Source organism: Pongo abelii, chromosome 4 (assembly GCF_028885655.2).
Source record: "Pongo abelii isolate AG06213 chromosome 4, NHGRI_mPonAbe1-v2.0_pri, whole genome shotgun sequence".
Taxonomy (NCBI): Eukaryota; Metazoa; Chordata; class Mammalia; order Primates; family Hominidae; genus Pongo; species Pongo abelii.
The window spans coordinates 181,951,327-181,969,360 of NC_071989.2; the positions used below are offsets into that span (position 1 = coordinate 181,951,327).

General features: G+C 40.2%; 1 protein-coding gene across 12 annotated transcripts in view; it reads left to right on the top strand.

The window, feature by feature from the left end:
- CREBRF (CREB3 regulatory factor) overlaps positions 1–18,034 on the top strand; it is an 80,718-nt gene that overhangs the window by 30,787 nt on the left and 31,897 nt on the right. For all 12 annotated transcript variants that reach the window (XM_063724403.1, XM_054556242.1, XM_024246983.2 and 9 more), the window contains one exon: positions 2,706–3,792. In XM_063724403.1, the coding sequence (XP_063580473.1) occupies positions 2,706–3,792 (1,087 nt within the window). The remainder of the gene's footprint in view (positions 1–2,705; positions 3,793–18,034) is intronic.

The window sequence follows — 18,034 nt, forward strand, 5'->3', positions numbered from 1 at the left end:
TCGGGAGGCTGAGGCAGGAGAATTGCTTGAACCAGGGAGTCAGAGGTTGTGGTGAGCCAAGATCGCCCCATAGCATTCCAGTCTGGCAGACTGGAGTCTCAAAAAGAAGAAGGATGCGGCCGGGTGTGGTGGCTCACGCCTGTAATCCCAGCACTTTGAGAGGCCGAGGCGGGTGGATCACCTGCTTGAATTTTAATTTTTAATCTTTAGTTTGATTTAAACATTGCTTTTATTTATTTATTTATCTATTTATTTGGGACGGAGTCTTGCTCTGTAGCCCAGGCTGGAGGGCAGTGGCACAATCTCGGCTCACTGCAACCTCCGCCTCCCAGGCTCAAACGATTCTCCTGCCTCAGCCTCCCGAGTAGCTGGGATTACAGGCATGCACCACCACGCCCGGCTAATTTTTTGTATTTTTAGTAGAGATGGGGTTTCGCCATATTGGTCAGGCTGGTCTCGAACTCCTGACCTCGTGATCCACCCACCTTGGACTCCCAAAGTGCTGGGATTACAGGTGTGAGCCACCACGCCCGGCCTTAAACATTGCTTTTAGTATGATGCCGACAGCAGCTGTGCAGAAAGGGCTCTGGAGAGATGGTCATAGCCACACACATCTGCAGCTCTTCTTCCATTCTGGAGGCTCCAGGGCAGCCAATATTGCTTCATCAAATACATTCTTCTTTTTTTTTTGAGACGGAGTTTCGCTCCTGTTGCCCAGGCTGGAGTGCAATGGCACAATCTAAAATTAGCTGGGTGTGGTGGTGGGTGCCTGTAATCCCAGCTGCTCAGGAGGCTGAGGCAGGAGAATTGCATGAACCTGGGAGACGGAGGTTGCATTGAGCGGAGATTGCACCACTGCACTCCAGCCTGGGCAACGAGAGCAAGACTCCGTCTCAAAAAAAAAAAAAAAAAATGAATGCATCAAAAATGGTAAAAGATTATCTAAATATCTTCAAATCTAGTTTTTGATAAAGATAATGGGCTTTTCAGCTGGAAAACATTGAGCAAGGCATATGAATGACATAAAGAATGTGGCACAAAAATAGCAGTTCCAAACAGGATCTGCATATACTTATCATTTATTCTTGAGGTAAATAGACACTTAAAATTCAGAAGAAAAACATTTTAAAAACAGTTTTAATTACATAAAATTGAAATAACACAAAAATATATAAAAACTGGAAAACTGAATGCTCAAATGCATAAATCTACTAAAAATTATTGAATTGTCTACTTAATGTAGGTTGGTTTTATGGTATGTGAAATTATACTTAAGTAAAGCTGTTAAAACATACACAGACAGGCCGGGCGCAGTGGTCATGCCTGTAATCCCAGCACTTTGGGAGGCTGAGGCAGGTGGATCACGAGGTCAGGAGTGCAAGACCAGCCTGGCCAAGATGGTGAAACCTCATCTCTACTAAAAATACAAAAAAATTAGCTGGGCATGGTGGCACGCGCCTGTAATCTCAGCAATTCGGGAGGCTGAGGCAGAGAATTTCTTAAACCCGGAGGAGGAGGTTGCAGTGAGCCAAGATCGCGCCATTGCACTCCAGCCTGGGTGACAGAGTGAGACTCCATCTCAAAAAAAAAAAAAAACAAAAAAAAAACCATACACAGACAACACACACACACACACACCAAAAATTAAAGAGAAAAAATAACTCTGGAAGACTGAAAACTTCCTCATTTTCTTCCTGTGCCTCCACCTTCCAAACCTTTTACCAAAAGGTAACTAACAGGTTCTTTTCCATGCATATGTAAACATATGTATATAGTTTTTTTGTATATACTTTTTAATTAGATAATATAGATAACAGTTTTCTGTAACTTGCTCTTTTAAAAATAAAAATATATGGTGAGCAGTCTTTCATATTTGTACATTAGAGCTATGCTGCATTCATTTCAATGGCTGCAGAGTCTTAATTGATATTTGAAATTGACATCTCCAGTGGCACATGCCTGTAATCCCAGCAATTTGGGAGGGCAAGGTGGGCAGATCACTTGAGGTCAGGAGTTTGAGACCAGCCTGGCCAACATGGTGAAACCCTGTCTCTACTAAAAAAAAAAAAAGAAAAAAAATCATCTCTAAAATTCGTGAGGAGTATTTTACTCTGCCTGCCCAAGTGTTGTTATAAGGTCTTGCAAAAGATCTTACCATTCTGTGGCTGAATTCCAACTCTCTTTGGATTGCTCTTTGCCTCTATATGGAAGTTCCCACTAAAAAGATATCTTCTGTAATGAGGGTGTCTTTATTATTTTCATTGTTAATATTTTAAATTCTTCTCTCTCACTTATCACATTATTTGCTTTTTAGTTGAAATGTCTCCCCCTGCCCCCACCCTTCCACCGCTAAGGAGATCCCAAAATCCTTCTAAGATAAGGAAATGTAAACTTTTTTCAGGCAAAACGTTTATGGTAAACTCAAGAGCCCTTGATATTTGGATCATACCTGAGCCTCTCAAGGGACACACTTTCCCTCTTTTTTTAATTTAATTTTTAATTGTTTTTTGTTTGTTTTATTTTCATTCTACTTTTTCTTGCCTAAGGAAATGATGACATTATATGAAATGATAAAGTGTCATGTCAGTAGCCTTTATGTTAAAACAGACCAAAAGTCAAGTATTGATTTATCAGTTTGACATATGGAGGTGAATATTTCCTTCCTGAAATATGATGTGCAATTTCTTTTTTAAAACCTTTCTCAGGATAGAGAGATGAACTACCAACAGAATCCTAGAGACAACTTTCTTTCTTTGGAGGACTGCAAAGACATTGAAAATCTGGAGTCTTTCACAGATGTCCTGGATAATGAGGGTGCTTTAACCTCAAACTGGGAACAGTGGGATACATACTGTGAAGACCTAACGAAATATACCAAACTAACCAGCTGTGACATCTGGGGAACAAAAGAAGTGGATTACTTGGGTCTTGATGACTTTTCTAGTCCTTACCAAGATGAAGAGGTTATAAGTAAAACTCCAACTTTAGCTCAACTTAATAGTGAGGACTCACAGTCTGTTTCTGATTCCCTTTATTACCCCGATTCACTTTTCAGTGTCAAACAAAATCCCTTACCCTCTTCATTCCCTGGTAAAAAGATCACAAGCAGAGCAGCTGCTCCTGTGTGTTCTTCTAAGACTCTGCAGGCTGAGGTCCCTTTGTCAGACTGTGTCCAAAAAGCAAGTAAACCCACTTCAAGCACACAAATCATGGTGAAGACCAACATGTATCATAATGAAAAGGTGAACTTTCATGTTGAATGTAAAGACTATGTAAAAAAGGCAAAGGTAAAGATCAACCCAGTGCAACAGAGCCGGCCCTTGTTGAGCCAGATTCACACAGATGCAGCAAAGGAGAACACCTGCTACTGTGGTGCAGTGGCAAAGAGACAAGAGAAAAAAGGGATGGAGGCTCTTCAAGGTCATGCCACTCCTGCTTTGCCTTTTAAAGAAACCCAGGAACTATTACTAAGTCCCCTGCCCCAGGAAGGTCCTGGGTCACTTGCAGCAGGAGAGAGCAGCAGTCTTTCTGCCAGTACATCAGTCTCAGATTCATCCCAGAAAAAAGAAGAGCACAATTATTCTCTTTTCGTCTCCGACAACTTGGGTGAACAGCCAACCAAATGCAGTCCTGAAGAAGATGAGGAGGACGAGGAGGATGTTGATGATGAGGACCATGATGAAGGATTCGGCAGTGAGCATGAACTGTCTGAAAATGAGGAGGAGGAAGAAGAGGAAGAGGATTATGAAGATGACAAGGATGATGATATTAGTGATACTTTCTCTGAACCAGGTATTATAATGCTTTGCAAGCTTACCAGACCTTTGTATTACTATTTTGAAATAGAAAGTTTTTTGTTTCTATTTTGTTTGGATAATTTCTTTATTTTAGTTTGGGAATTAAATGACTTAAACCTTGGCTTGGATATGTAATTGGTTTTTCTATTCAAATAGCTCTAAAATTATCACTTTCGCTCACATAGGGATTCATAAGCTGATTCCTTGAGGGCTTATTTTTTATTATTTTATTTCTTATTTTTAAAATTAAAATAGAGACGGGAGCTTGCCACTGTGCCCAGCTGAGGACTTATTCTTAATGTATCTTAAGTGGCCTGTTTTGTCACTCTCTTGAGCATTTATGCAAAGATACCAATAATTTATTGGTTTAAAAAATATTCCTGTTTAGGGCTGGGCGCGGTGGCTCATGCTAGTAATCCCAGCACTTTGGAAGGCCGAGGTGGGCGGATCACCTGAGGTCAGGAGTTAAAGACCAGCCTGGCCAACACAGCGAAACCCTGTCTCTACTAAAAATACAAAACTCAGGTGTGGTGGCACGCACCTGTAATCCCAGCTACTCCGGAGGTTGGGGCAGGAGAATCACTTCAACCCAGGAGGCTGAGGTTGCGGTGAGCTGACATCGCACCATTGCACTCCAGCCTGGGCAACAAGAGTGAAAGTCTGTCTCAATAACAACAAAAAATAATAAATAAAAATATTACTGTTTATGCATGTGTCTCTCTATTATAGTTGAGATAAGTTAAGAGTATATAGAATGTTGAACCAAGTGATGATGGTTTATATTACTCATTCCAATACCCAACAAAGTCTGTTTATGAATAATGTAAAAGAGAGCGTTTTCTTTGTGTCTGCTAACATTTTAATTTACATCGTATTTTCCTGTTTAAGAAAAATACATGCTGTAATTTGGTGAGCATGAAGGAGACTCTGCTTTATTTATATACAGCGCATATAAATAAAAGGGACAAAGAAAATGAAATCTCTGGGGGAACTGGTTCACTTTAGCATTTACACGCTTGGGCTTTTGGCGCTGTTGTCTTGTGCAGTTTATTTATAAAAATAGTATTGCCAAGTGGCACATGGTTGAAAATGCACAAAGAAGTAAAGATCTTCAAATTTAAACTAAAGTTATTTTCTTCAAAAATATTGTTGGTACTAACTCTGCATGAAAACTAAGTTATTATAAAAAAAACTATCAGAGCCCTTTTGTTATAATGATGATTGCTGGAATTTCAGGCAGTATAAACATAGATATTTAATTTTTTGAAAGGCGTTTAAAGCATAATACCTATATTGTAACTAGTGAAACATTATTATTACTAAAAGAATTTTTCCTTTGGTGAAATCTTTCTATTACACAAATGCTTTGATTTATGCATTTGACACAAACAAATTTTTTGATTTGGGTGGAGTTTCAGGTAAGTAAAAGGTACTTGAATATGGAAGAAAAGGGTTTGTGCCTTCTTCATTGGTTTACCGTACAACCCTATATAGTCTAGGTAGACTAATGTCTTTTTACAATACAGGAAAATTTTTCTCTTGGCAAGTGAATAAAATCTGCTTTGAGATATTTCAAGGAGACTTGACTTTGTAGGTAGGGGTAATTTATATAACTCCCTGCACTTGGAAGATCATAATGCTGTTCATGAGTGGTCCTTAAAGTCCTGACAAATCGGTCCTGTTGCTTTGAGTCTCGTATTTCAGAGCAGGGGAAGGGTGAGACAAGAGAGGATGGGTAATTAAGGGAAATGGCAAATATGGGGAAGGAAATGCCTTTAGCAGCTGGTGCTTAAAGGAATATATAGATCAGAAGGAGTCAGTAAATCCTACCATCACCAAGGCAGCAAGGACTATATTATCTACCTGACTTTTGATTGTAGTTTTGCTTTTCTTTGACTTTTCCCCCCCAACTTTATTGAGGTATGTTTAGCAAATAAAAATTGTATACATTTAAAGTGTACAACATGTTTTTACATATGTATACATTGTGAAATGATAACCCAAATCAGGCTAATTAACATACCCATCACTTCACATAGTAGGGTGGTAAGAACATTTAAGATCTACTCTCTTAACAAATTTGGCCTACACAATACAGTTGTTGTTTTTTTTTTTTTGAAGCAAGATATGGCTCAATTGCCTAGGCTGGAGTGCAGTGGCACAATCTTGGCTCACTGCAACCTCTGCTTCCCTGGCTCAAGCCACCCTCCCACCACAGCCTTCCAAGTAGCTAGGACCACAGGCGTGCACCATCATGCCCAGCTAATTTTTGTATCTTTTGTTGAGATGGGGTTTTGCCATGTTGCCCAGGCATGTCTTGAACTTGTGAACTCAAACCACCTGCCCGTCTCAGCCTCCCAAAGTGCTGGAATTACAGGCGTGAGCCACCACACCCAGCCCAGTATTGTTATCTGTAGTCACAATGCTGTGTGTTAGATCTCCAGAGCTTATTCATCCTGCATAACTGAAACTTTGTACCTTTTGGCCAACATCTTCCCATTGACCCCACCCACCAGCCCCTGGCAACCTCCATTCTACTTTTTACTCTCTGATCCTGAGTTTGACGTTTTTTCTAAGATTTCGCATATAAATGAGATCATGCTGTATTTGTCTTTCTGTGCCTGGCTTATTTAACTTAGCATGACGCCTTCCAGGTTCATCCATGTTATCACAAAGACAGAATTGCCTTTCTTTCTAAGGCTGAATAATCCTGTGTGTGTGGGCGTGTGCGTATAACTGTCACGTTTTCTTTATGTATATGTTCATTGTTGGCCCCTTTGTTGATTCCTCATCTTGGATTATGTGAATACTGTTGCAGTGAACATAGGAATGCAGATACCTCTTCAAGATACTGACTTTATTTATTTTGGCTGTATCCCCAGAAGTGGGATTGCTGGATCATATGATCATTCTATTTTTAATTTTTTGAGGAACTTCCATGCTGTTTTCCATAATGACTGTACCAATTTACATTCCCACCAATAGTTTACAAGAGTTCTCTTTTTTCCACATCCTCAACAACACTTGCTGTCATTTATCTTTTTGATAATAGCCATGCCGACAGGTATGAGGTGATATCTCATTGTGGCTTTCGTTTGTATTTCTCTGATGATTAGTGGTATTGAGCATGTTTTCATATACTTGTTGGCCATTTGGATGTCTTTTTAAAAATGTTTATTCAGGTCCTTTGCCCATTTTTAAATTGGATTGTTTTCTTGCTATTACATTGTTTGGGTTCCTTGTATATTTTAGATATTAACTCCTTATCAGATGTATGGTTTGCAGATATTTTTCTTTCATTTCATAGGTAGTCCCTTCACTCTGTTAATTGTTTATTTTGCTCTGTGGGAGCTTTTTGGTTTGATGCAATCTCATTTGTTTATTTTTGCTTTTGTTGCCAGTGCTTTTGAAGTTATATATTTAAAAAATCATTGTCCAGACCAATGTCAAGAATCCTTTTGCATGTTTTCTCCTAGTATTTTTATTGCTTAGTTCTTATGTTTAAGTCTTTAATCCATTTCGAGTTGATTTTTTAATATTGTATGAGATAAAGGTCTCCAGTTTCATCATTTTGCCTTTGAATATCCAGGTTTCCCATAACCATTTATTGAAGAGACTATCCTTTATTTATTGTTGTTTCTGGCACCTTTGACAAGAATTAATTTATTGGACATAATGTGGGAATTTATTTCTGGGCTGCCTGTTTCATTGGTATATATGTCTGTTTTTATGCCAGTACCATATTGCTATAATTACTATAGCTTTTTTTTTTTTTTTTTTGAGACGGAGTCTTGCTCTGTTGCCCAGGCTGGAGTGCAGTGGCCCGATCTCGGCTTACTGCAAGCTCCGCCTCCCAGGTTCATGCCATTCTCCTCCCTCAGCCTCCCAAGTAGCTGGGACTACAGGCGCCCGCCACCACGCCCAGCTAATTTTTTTGTATTTTTAGTAGAGACGGGGTTTCACTGTCTTAGCCAGGATGGTCTCAATCTCCTGACCTCGTGATCTGCCAGCCTCGGCCTCCCAAAGTGCTGGGATTACAGGCATGAGCCACTGTGCCTGGCCTATAATTAGTATAGCTTTGTAATATATTTTGAAATCAGATAATATGATGCCTCCAGTTTTGTTTTTCTTGCCCAAGATAGCTTTGGCTATTCAGAATCTTTTGTGATTTCATATGAGTTTTAGGGTCTTTTTCCCTTTATTTAAGGATTGCATTGAATCTGTAGTTCACTTTGGGTAATATGGATATTTTGGTCGTATTAATTCTTCCAATCCGTAAACGTAGGATATCTTTCTATTTATTTGTGTCTTCAGTTTCTTTCACCAATGTTGTATGGTTTTCAGTGTATAGATCTTTCACTTTCTTGGCTAAATTTTTTTCTAAGTTTTTTTTTTTTGGTGTGATACTGTTGTAAATGGGATTGCTTTTCTAATTTCTTTTTTGGATAGTTGTTAGCATATAGAAACACAACTGATTTTTGAATAATGATTTTGTATCCTGCAGCTTTACTGAATTAGTTTATTAGTTCTAACAGTTCTATGGTGAAGTCTATTTTTTTTTTTTTTTTTTGAGATGGAGTCTTGCTCTGTTGCCCAGGCTGGAGTGCAGTGGCGCCATCTAGGCTCACTGCAAACTCCGCCTCCCGGGTTATGCCATTCTCCTGCCTCAGTCTCCCTAGTAGCTGGGACTACAGGCGCCCACCACCACACCCGGCTAATTTTTTTGTATTTTTAGTAGAGACGGGGTTTCACCATGTTAGCCAAGATGGTCTCGATCTCCTGACCTTGTGATCCGCCTGCCTTGGCCTCCCAAAGTGCTGGGATTACAGGCATGAGCCACCGTGCCCAGCCTATGGTGAAGTCTTTAGGGTTTTCTAGATACAAGATCATGTCATCTACTAACAGAGACAATTTCTTTTCCTATTTGGATGCCTTTCCTTCTTTGTTTTCTTTCTTTCCCTGCCTCCCTTCCCTCCCTTCCTTTTCTCTTTCCTTTTCCCTTCCTTTCCCTTCCCTTCCCTTCCCTTCCCTCCCCTCCCTTTTCTCTGTCCAGTCCCTCCCCTCCCCTCCCCTTCCCTTTCTCTGTCCAGTCCCTCCCCTGCCCTCCCCTCCCCTCCCCTCCCCTCTTCCCCCTTCCTCCTCCCCTCCCCTCCCCTTCCCTTTCCTTTCCTTTTGCATAATTTCTCTAGATAGGACTTCCAGTATTATTGATATATGGAATAGTAGTTGAGAGAATGGGCATCCTTGTCTTGTTCCTGGTCTTAGAGGAAAAGCTTTCAGGTTTTCATCACTGAGTATGATGTTAGCTATGGGTTTGTCGTGTGTGGCCTTTATTATGTTGAGGTATGTTCCTTTTATATGTAATTTGTTAAATTTTTTTTTATCATGAAAGCATGTTGAATTTTTTAAAGCAAATTCTTTCAGATCTTGAAGCATGTTGAATGTTGTCACATGTTCTTTCCATATCTATTGAGATGATCATATTGTTTTTATCCTTCAGTCTGTTAATGTGGTATATCATTGATTGATTTGCATATATTGAATCATCCTTGCATCTGAAAGATAAATTCCACTTAATCATGATGTATGATCCTTTTAATGTGCTGTTGAACATGGCTTGCTAATATTTTGTTGAGGATTTTTACATCTATGTCCATCAGGGATACTGGCCTGTGATTTTCTTACCTCGTGTGTTCTTGTTTGGTTTTGGTATCATGGTAATACTGGCCTCATAAAATGAGTTTGGAAATGTTCTCTCCTCCACATTTCTTTGGAAGTATTAGAGAAGGATTGGTATTAATTCTTCCTTCAATATTTGGTAGAATTTACTAGTGAAGTCAGCAGGCCCTTGGCTTTAGTTCATTGAGAGTTTTTGTTTGTTTGAGACAGTCTTGCTCTGTCACCCAGGCTGGAGTGCAGTGGCACGAACTCAGCTCACTGCAATCTTCGCCTCCCGGGTTAAGTGATTCTCCTGCCTCAGCCTTCCGAGCAGTTGGGACTACAGGCAGTCACCACCATGCCTGGCTAATTTTTGTATTTTTAGTAGAGATGAGGTTTCGTCATGTTGGCCAGGCTAGTCTGGAACTCCTGACCTCAGGTGATCTGCCCGCCTCGGCCTCCCAAAGTGCTGGGATTACAGATGTGAGCCCTCGTGCCCGGCCGACAGTTTTTGATTACTGATTCAGTGTTCTTTCTTTTTATTGGTTTGTTCAGCTTTTCTATTTTTTTCGTAATTCAGTATTGGTATGTTTCTAGGAAGTTATCCATTTCTTCTAGGTTATTCAATTTGTTAGTGTATAATTGTTTATAGTAGTTCTTAATTATTCTTTGCATTTCTGTGGTATTAAATCTGGTTTCTCCTCTTTCATTTATAATTTTATTGATTTGAGTCTTCTTTTTTCTTAATTTAGTTAAAAGTTTGTGAATTTTGTTTTCATTTCAACAAAAAACTCTTCATTGATCTTTTCTATTGTTTTTTAGTGTCTAATTCATTTATTTCTGCTCTGATCTTTGTTATTTTCTTCCTTCTGCTAACTTTGGGTTAGTTTGTTCTTCTTTTTCTACTTCCTTGAGGTGTAAAGTTTGGTTGTTTATTTGAGATTTTTTTTTTTCTTTGATGTAGGTATTTATTACCATAAGATTCCCTCTTGGATTTGCTTTTGCTTTATCCCCTAAGTTTTGATATGTTGTGTTTCCATTTTTGTTTGTCTCAGCATATTTTTCTATTCCTCTTTTGATTTCTTCTTTGACCCATTGGTTGTTCAGGAGTGTGTTGTTTAATTTCTACATATTTGTCAATTTTCCAATTTTCCTTCTTTTTTTTTTTGAGACAGAGTCTTGCTCTGTCGCCCAGGCTGGAGTGCAGTGGCGCGATCTCAACTCACTGCAAGCTCCGCCTCCCGGGTTCAGCCATTCTCCTGCCTCAGCCTCCTGAGTAGCTGGGACTACAGGCGCCCGCCACTATGCCCGGCTAATTTTTTGTATTTTTAAATAGAGACAGGGTTTCATTGTGTTAGCCAGGATGGTCTCAATTTCCTTCTGATTTCCTTCTGATTTCTAGTTATACAGTTGCCAAAATATCATACTTGGTATTACTTCAGTCTTCTTAAATTTGTTAAGTAAGACCTGTTTTGTGGCCTAACATATGATGTAAACTAGAGAATGTTCTGTCTGTGCTTGAAAAGAGTATATATTCTGCTGCTGTGAGATGGAATGTTCTATATATGTCTGTTAGGTCCATTTGGTCTGAAGTGTTATTCAAATCCATTGTTTTTTTAATTGATATTCTGATGATCTATCCATTGTTGAAAATGGAGTGTTGAAGTCCCCTATATTACTGTCTGTTTTTTCCTTTAGTTCTATTAATATTTGGTTCATTTACTTAGGTGCTTTGATATGGGAGTAAATACATTTACTGTGTATATAACCTCTTGATAAATCAACAAACCCTTTATTATTATATAAAGACCTTCTTTGTCTTGTGACAGTTGTTATTTTTTTACTGTTTTTTTTTTTTTGAGACAGAATCTTACTCTGTTACCCAGGCTGCTGGTGTGCACCAGTACTATCACACCTCACTGCAGTCTCAACAACTTGGGCTCCAGCAGTACCACTGCTTCAGCCTCCTGAGTAGCTGGGACTATAGGTGTGTGCCACCTCTTGTGACAGTTTTTGATTTAACATCTATTTTGTCTGATGTAAGTATAGCCAGCTCTGTCCTTTTTGGTTGCCATTTCCATGGAATATCTCTTTTCATTTCTTCACTTATGGCTTACATGCATCCTTTTTATTTTTTTGAGACAGAGTCTTACTCTGTTGCCCAGGCTGGAGTGCAGTGGTGCAATCACTGCTCACTACAGCCTTGACCTGCCAGACTCAAGCAATCTTCCCACCTCAGCCTCCCGAGTAGTTAGGACTACAGGCATGCACCCCCATACCCAGCTAATTTTGGTATTGTTTGTAGAGATGAGGTCTCCCTATGTTGCCTAGGCTGGTCTTGAACTTCTGGGCTCAAGTGATCTGCCTGCCTTGGCCTCTCAAAGTGCTGGGATTACAGGTGTGAGCCACTATGCCTGGCTATATGCATCCTTAAAGCTAAAGTGATTTTCTTGTGGGCAACATAGAGTTGGTTCTTGGTTTTCTCTTTATTCAGCCACTCTAGATCTTTTTACTGGGTATTGATAGGTAAGGATTTACTGTTACCATTTTGTTAATGTTTTCTGACTGTTTTATAGTCCTTTTGTTACTTCTTCTCTTGGTCTCTTCCTCTGTGATTTGTTGGTTTTTTGTAGTGGTATGCTTTGATTCCTTTTTCTTTATCTTTTGTGTTATCTATACTACAGATTTTTCTTTGTGATTACCATGGGGCTTACATAAAACACAAGTCTTTTTTAAGCTGGTAATAGTTTTAACTTCGGCTATATATAAAATCTCTACACTTTACACTTTTTATTGATACTACAGTTAACATCTTTTCATATTGTGTATCCCTTAAGAAATTATTTTATATATAGCTTTTTTTTTTTTTTTTTTTTTTTTTTTAAGATAGATTCTTGCTCTGTCGTCCAGGCTGGAGTGCAGTGGCACAGTCTTGGCTCACTGCAACCTCCTCCTCCCAGGTTCGAATGATTCTCCGGCCTTAGCCTCCCAAGTAGCTGGGATTACAGGCACCTGCCACCACACCTGGCTAATCTTTTGTGTATGTGCATATATATATATATTTTTTTATTTTTATTTATTTTTATTTTTTTAGTAGAGACAGGGTTTCATCATGTTGGCCAGGCTGGTCTTGAACTCTTGACCTCAAGTGATCTGCCCACCTCGGCCTTCCAAAGTGCTGGGATTACTAGTGTGAGTCACCAAGCATAGCCAAAATTATTTTATATATAGTTATTTTTAATGTCTTTTTAACTTTTATACTAGCATTAAAAGTGTTTTGCATACCACTGTTACAGTATTAGAGCATTCTGAATATGACTGTTCTTATTTTTACACAGTTAATTTTATACTTTCATGTTTTCTTTTCTTTTTTTTTTTTTTTGAGATGGAGTCTCACTCTCTCGCCCAGGCTGGAGTGCAGTGGCGTGATCTCAGCTCACTGCAACTCCACCTCCCAAGTTCAAGCGATTCTCCTGCCTCAGCCTCCTGAGTAGCTGAGATTACAGGTGACCACCACCACGCCCTGCTAATTTTTGTATTTTTAGTAAAGACAGGGTTTCACCATGTTGGCCCGGCTAGTCTCCAACTCCTGACCTCAGGTGATCCACCCACCTCGGCCTCGAAAAGTGCTGGGATTACAGGCGTGAGCCACCGCACCCCCCCCAACCCATATGTTTTCATGCTGTTAGTTAGCATCCTTTCATTTCAATTTGAAGAACTCCCATTAACATTTCTTGTGAAGCAGTCCTACTGGTGATGAACTCCCTCAGCTTTTGTTTTCTGGGAAAGTCTTTTTTGTTTTCCCTTGAGAGAGAGGGTCTCACTATGTTACTCAGGCTGGTCTTGAACTCCTGAGTTTAAGCAATCTTCCCAGTTCAGTCCTCTTGAGTAGCTGGAACTACTGATGTGCATCATCATGCCTAACTTAGGAAAGCTTTTATTTATTTTTTTCATTTGTGAAGGACAGCTTGCTTGCTGGATATGGTGTTCTTTGTAGGGTGTTTTTTTTTGTTGTTTTGTTTTTGTTTTTGTTTTTTTCTTGAGACAGGGTCTTACTCTTGCTCAGGCTAGAGGCGTGATCCCAGCTCACTGCACCCTCAGTCTCCTGGGCTCAAGCAGTCCTTCCACCTCAGCCTCCCAAGTAGCTGAGGTGTATGCCACCACACCCAGCTAATTTTTGTATTTTTTTTGTAGAGATGGGGTTTTACCATGTTACCCAGGCTGGTCTTATACTCCTGGGCTGAAGCATTTTACCTGCCTTGACTTCCCAGAGTGCTGGGATTACTTGCATGAGCCGCTGTGCCCAGCCCAGTGGTTTTTTTTCTTTCAGCACTTTGAATATCTTATCTCACTCTCTTCTAGCCTTCAAGGTTTCTGCTGAGAAAACCACTGACAGTCTTAAGAGAGTTTCATTGTATATGACAAGTTGCTCTTCTCTTGCTGCTTTCAAAAGTCTCTTTGTCTTTGACTTTCCAGAATTTGATTATAATGTGTCTTAGTGAAGTTTTTTTTTTTTTTTTTTTTTTTTTTTTAAGACGAAGTCTTGCCACTCTGTTGCCCAGGCTGGAGTGCAGTGGCACCATCTTGACTCACTGCAACCTCTGCCTCCCGGGTTCAAGTGATTCTCCTGCCTCAGCCTCCTGAGTAGCTGGGATTACAGGCGCCCACCCTACCTAACTAATTTTTGTATTTTTAGTAGAGACGGGGTTTCACCATGTTGGTCAGGCTGGTCTTGAACTCCTGACCTCAGGTGATCTGCCCCCATCGGCCTCCCAAAGTGCTGGGATTACAGGTGTGAGCCACCGTGCCCGGCCTGTCATTATTGCTTTAAATAAGCTTTCTGCCCCTTTCTCTTTCTTTAGTCTTTTCACTGTTCCTATAATGTGCATTTCGTTTTGCTTGATGGTGTCCTATAAATCCTGTAGGCTTTCTTTATTCTTTTTCATTCCTGTTTCTTTTTGTTCCTCTAACTGGATAATTTCAAATGACCTGTCTTGGAGCTCACTGCTTCTTTCTTCTGTTTGATCAAGTCTTCTGTTGAATTGCCCTATGGAATTTTTCAGTTTAGTCCTTGTGTTCTTCAGCTCTAGATTGCATTTAGTTGTCTATGTTCTCTTGTTGCTCACTGAGCTTCTTTAATACAATTATTGTGAATTCTTTGTTAGGAAGTTCATAGATCTGCATTATTTTGGATCAGTTGCTGGTGCTTACTTTTCTTCCTTTGCTAGTGTCATTTGTCCCTGATTATTTGTCATCCTTGTGGCTTTGAATTCGTGTCTATACATTTAAACATGTGGGCTCCTCTTCCAGTCTTTATAGACTGGCTTTGCCAAGGAAAGCCCTTCACTTGTCAGGTCATCTAGAGGTTCTGGGTGGGCTTGCTGAAGGGCTCTGAGGCAAGTTTGCTCCTGGAGTCCTTGGGTAGGCTGGCCTATTGCTGGAGTCAGCAGGCAGGTGGGCCTGAGGCTTGGGTCTGTAGAGGTCATCCTGGTGCCTGGAACTGTGGAAGCAGGCCTGGAGCCTGGATCATTTGGGGTCAGTCTGAAACCTGGGTCCATAGGAGCTGACCCAGCAGTGGGGTGGGCTTTGAGTCTGAATCCACGAGAGCTTACCTGGCACCTGTATCTGTGGGAGTGGACTTGGTCCTGACTCCACAGGCACCAGCGTGGCATGGGGGTCTCTTGGGGCAGGCCTGTCAACTAGGACTGTGGATGTGAGCCTGGAGTCCAGGACTCCAGGGATGGGTGGGCCCTGAGCCTAGGTCTGCAGCTGCTGGCTTGGTGCTGGGGTAGGCCTGTAACCAGGTTCTGCTGGGGCTAGCTTGGGTCCATGGGAACCATTTTGGAGCTTGGGGCCATACTTTTCTTTGACCTTTAACTCCACTCTGAATTCATCCTTGATCTCTTGACTTCATTCCCTCTGGATGTGTTGAGAGATAAGGAGGTCTGTGAAGGGAGATCACATGGTTAATTGATCGCCATTTTTATTTTCTCATCCCTTTGACTCTCACAGGGAGGCAGAACTAGTAACATGTCACATTTTCTTCCCTTGACCCTTGTAGGAGAAGCCTTATTTGTTAGCATGTTGCTCTTACATAACAGGACAGTGGCTTTATACATTAGCTGGCATTTGGCAGGGTCAAGTTCTCTTCTTGGACCTATTTGGCAATTATCCCAAATTTGTGGATGGCATTTAATTCGTGCACTTTCAGTTGACTTGAAGTAAAACCCTTTTGGTTAATATTATTTGGACAGTTCTCACAAATGTTAATGAGCAGCATGCTTTCACCACAAAATTGTGTTAATTTTGTGGTATTATTTGGGCTTTATTCACATTTGCTAGTAAAATTTTCTCCTTTTCCTAGAAGAGCTAAACAAGTGACTTTAAAGATGCAAAAGTGAGTTACTGGTGAGAAACAGGAAGAAATTCTTTGTAGCAAAAGAGTAAGGATAGCTATAGTTTCTTCAGTGCTAGTTTAGGGTGGATTGATTGGTTTAATTTATAGCTGACAGTTTACAGAGGCCCTTTTGTGATGACTAGCTCCCTTGATGCTGTTTCTTGGCACTTGGCTACAACAGTTTATGAGCCTACAAAGTTTCAGGAAAGGTGCAAAATGGAGTTTTAGTCTCTTTTCTGGATTGGCTCCCAAATTTTAATAGAGCTTTTTCTGTGGACAGGCTACAACTGTTTGGGGTCATGAAATTACACGATTGTAAGGCTAAGAATGGGCTCCCAGAATGAGAATTTATTTTGTAATTTTCACTAAACATTTTCACAGTTGACTTTACCAGCTTATTGACAGTAGTCTGTACTAACCAGAGATATGTGATTGAAATTTTAGGCAGTAAATGTGGTATTTGTTACTTTTTTTGGTAATCATGTCAGATAGGAATGAGTTAGATCAGTATGATGATCTATCACATGAAAAGAAAAGGGAAAGGCCTTAATGGGAAATGTTGCATTAAACAAAATCATGGATTTGTTTTAAAAATTTTGAGTGCCTACTTTTGTGGCAGGCACTGTGTATATTAGGTATTGGCTACACAGAGATGAAAAAAGTAGACATCTTTATCTTCATGGAGCTTAGTGTTAAGTGGGTTTATTTACTGTTATGATTTCTTAGTCTTTTAACATGTCTATGTGTACTGTGATTTGGCAAGAGAGATATGCAGGATGAGAGATTTTAAAACTTACCTGACTACAGAATTCACTTCGGGTAAAACCATATCTTACGGTAACAGTGTTCTTCAGAACCTAGTTTGAGAAATATTTAATGACCCTAAATTCAAGACCAGTGATCTTGGGGCATAATTTTTTTCATTCTGTTTGATCATTGGTAGTCTCTGTATTGAAAGGTGGATGGTGGCTGGGCATGGTAATTCATGCCTGTAATCTCAGCACTTTGGGAGGCTGAAATGGGAAGATTGCTTGAGCCCGAGTTCGAGACCACCCTGGGCAACATAGGGAGACTCCTGTCTCTACAAAAAATACAGAAATTAGCCCTGTGTAGTGGTGTGTGCCTGTAGCCCTAGCTACTCAGGAGGCTGAGGTGGGAGGATTGCTTGAGCCCAGGACGTCAAGGCTGCAGTGAGTTGTGATCACGCTGCTGCATTCCAGCCTGGGTGACAGAGCAAGTCACAGTCCCAAGAAAGATGGATGGCTTTAGGCAACAAATTCAGAGAGAGAGAGAGAGAGAGAGAGAATGTGTGTGTATGTTTGTGATGGTGAATTTATGGTGTATGCTATTAGAAAATGTTATTATATTAAGTCAAAGAAAACTGATGGCTTTTAAATACTTCTGGGAAAAAGGTTGGACACCTATAGGTAATAAAACTAGTAACTAATTTGGGTGGGACAAAAGAAATAAAAAAAATCTTCATGATTCTTTAAACTTAACATGAAATATATGCAGGAAAAAATCTATTCAGATCATTTAATTAGGCACAAGAAAAGTGGGAAGCCCTGAGACACTTTGAGTTGTGGGGCCTGACTTAGTCCCAGCTGTGCCAAATCATGTCAAGTCTCCATGAGCATTTTAGTTTGTATGAATGGAGCTAACAACCTCCTTCCTAACTAGGGACAGTGATTTGCCAGAGATCCAGGGCCCCGCAGAGAGGCAAAGGTAGTTACTATCTAAGGGAGTATATCAAATAAAGTATCCAGGAGGATGGTATGTGTATATATATTTGTGTGTGTGTGTGTGTGTATGTGTACACACACAGCTGAGGAAGCTGTATATAAAATTTTTTCCCTTATGCTTTGGGCTGGGATAGGCTTAAGTGTGGAACACCCAATTACTGACATTGATAGGAAGGTGGGAGTGTTTTGGTTGGTGCATCTGCCTGTGTTGAGGTGTTCACAGTCAAACTAGGGTAATCTTGTGAGCCAGTAATTTTTGCTTACCTAGTGTAACAAGGGCCTTTTTATTATTTATTTATTTATTGAGACAGAATCTTGCTGTTGTTGCCCAGGTTGGAGTGCAGTGGTATGATCTCGTCTCACTGCACTTCACCTCCCGGGTTCAAGTCTTCTCCTGCCTCAGCCTCCTGAGTAGCTGGGATTACAGGTGTGCGCCACCA